Genomic DNA, 1,027 nt, shown 5'->3' with positions numbered 1-1,027 from the left:
AAATTTAGTTTCAAGAAGCTCAATGAACCACAAGCATAATCAAAAGGGCTTCTAGAGAACAGAAAGCTAATTTAGCCAATGAGGTGGCCCCAGTGCTTAGAAGAAAAGGCCATATGAATTTCCCTAACTGTAAGCAATCTGAAGCCATTTTCAGTTTGTGTCTTCAGTTTGTTACTTATCACAAGTTAATATAAAGATACAGATTTTAAAAGTGATATTCTGAATTTATAGTAATCTAGCTATATATTCTTTGTGAACCTTGTTGTTGTCTAGTGGTGATAATAATTCTGTAGGAGAGAGAGAACAAGGAAACCCAGGAGACTGGTGAGATTCACATTGTGTCCTGTGTTCCCAATTGCCTTAAGGGTGTACGCATGGAATATCTGATATTCACCAAATTCACTAACTCTAAATCTCAAGTTTTCTTCAGTCCCTCAATATCCTCTGTTTCTCAGATCCATTCCCAGATTCCATTCTGACCTACATATAACAAAAACAAATTTCATAATATATAAAAACATAAAAGTTCCTTAAAGGTAGATTATGCAGGAGGGAAAAGATCCTCACCAAGTGATACCAGGCTCTGATAGTTCTCCAACATCATACTCCTGTATAAATGCTTCTGAGCAGGGTTCATCCATTGCCATTCTTCCTGGGAAAAATCTATTGCCACATCCTTGAATGTCACTAAGTCCTGAAGTGATAAATATATTCTTAACCGACCAATACTCATGTCCAAAGATAACTCTGAGTTGATCCAAGATGTCTCTACTTTATGTGAGAAATAACTCATAGAAGAGAAAAAACATAAATATGAAGATCCAAGTCAAAATAGTACTTATGGAAGTGTTTAACTGCATTGGGTACAATGGTGCCAACCAATTCCGAACATAGGGAAATGTGCGTGCATAACTACAAGGCAGTGAAGAGGGCTTCAAGGAAGAACACATACCTGTGTTGAATCTTCAAAAGCATAACAGGAATATCTAAATTGATATTTTTTAAATGATTCTCCATGGGATCCAAG

At 36.2% G+C, this 1,027-nt stretch overlaps 1 protein-coding gene across 1 annotated transcript in view; it reads right to left on the bottom strand.

Annotated features, from left to right (window-relative positions):
- Nucleotides 1-697, bottom strand: part of ZNF471 (zinc finger protein 471) — a 9,825-nt gene extending 9,128 nt beyond the window's left edge. The window contains exon 1 of the mRNA XM_011997038.1: nt 568-697. Within this exon, the coding sequence (XP_011852428.1) occupies nt 568-637 (70 nt within the window). The 5' untranslated portion in view covers nt 638-697. The remainder of the gene's footprint in view (nt 1-567) is intronic.
- Between the last annotated feature and the right edge of the window lie 330 nt (nt 698-1,027).

This window comes from Mandrillus leucophaeus, unplaced genomic scaffold, assembly GCF_000951045.1.
Source record: "Mandrillus leucophaeus isolate KB7577 unplaced genomic scaffold, Mleu.le_1.0 Scaffold53, whole genome shotgun sequence".
NCBI lineage: Eukaryota > Metazoa > Chordata > Mammalia > Primates > Cercopithecidae > Mandrillus > Mandrillus leucophaeus.
Note: the sequence above shows the minus strand (reverse complement) of the source record. Positions and strands in the feature narration are given on the sequence as shown.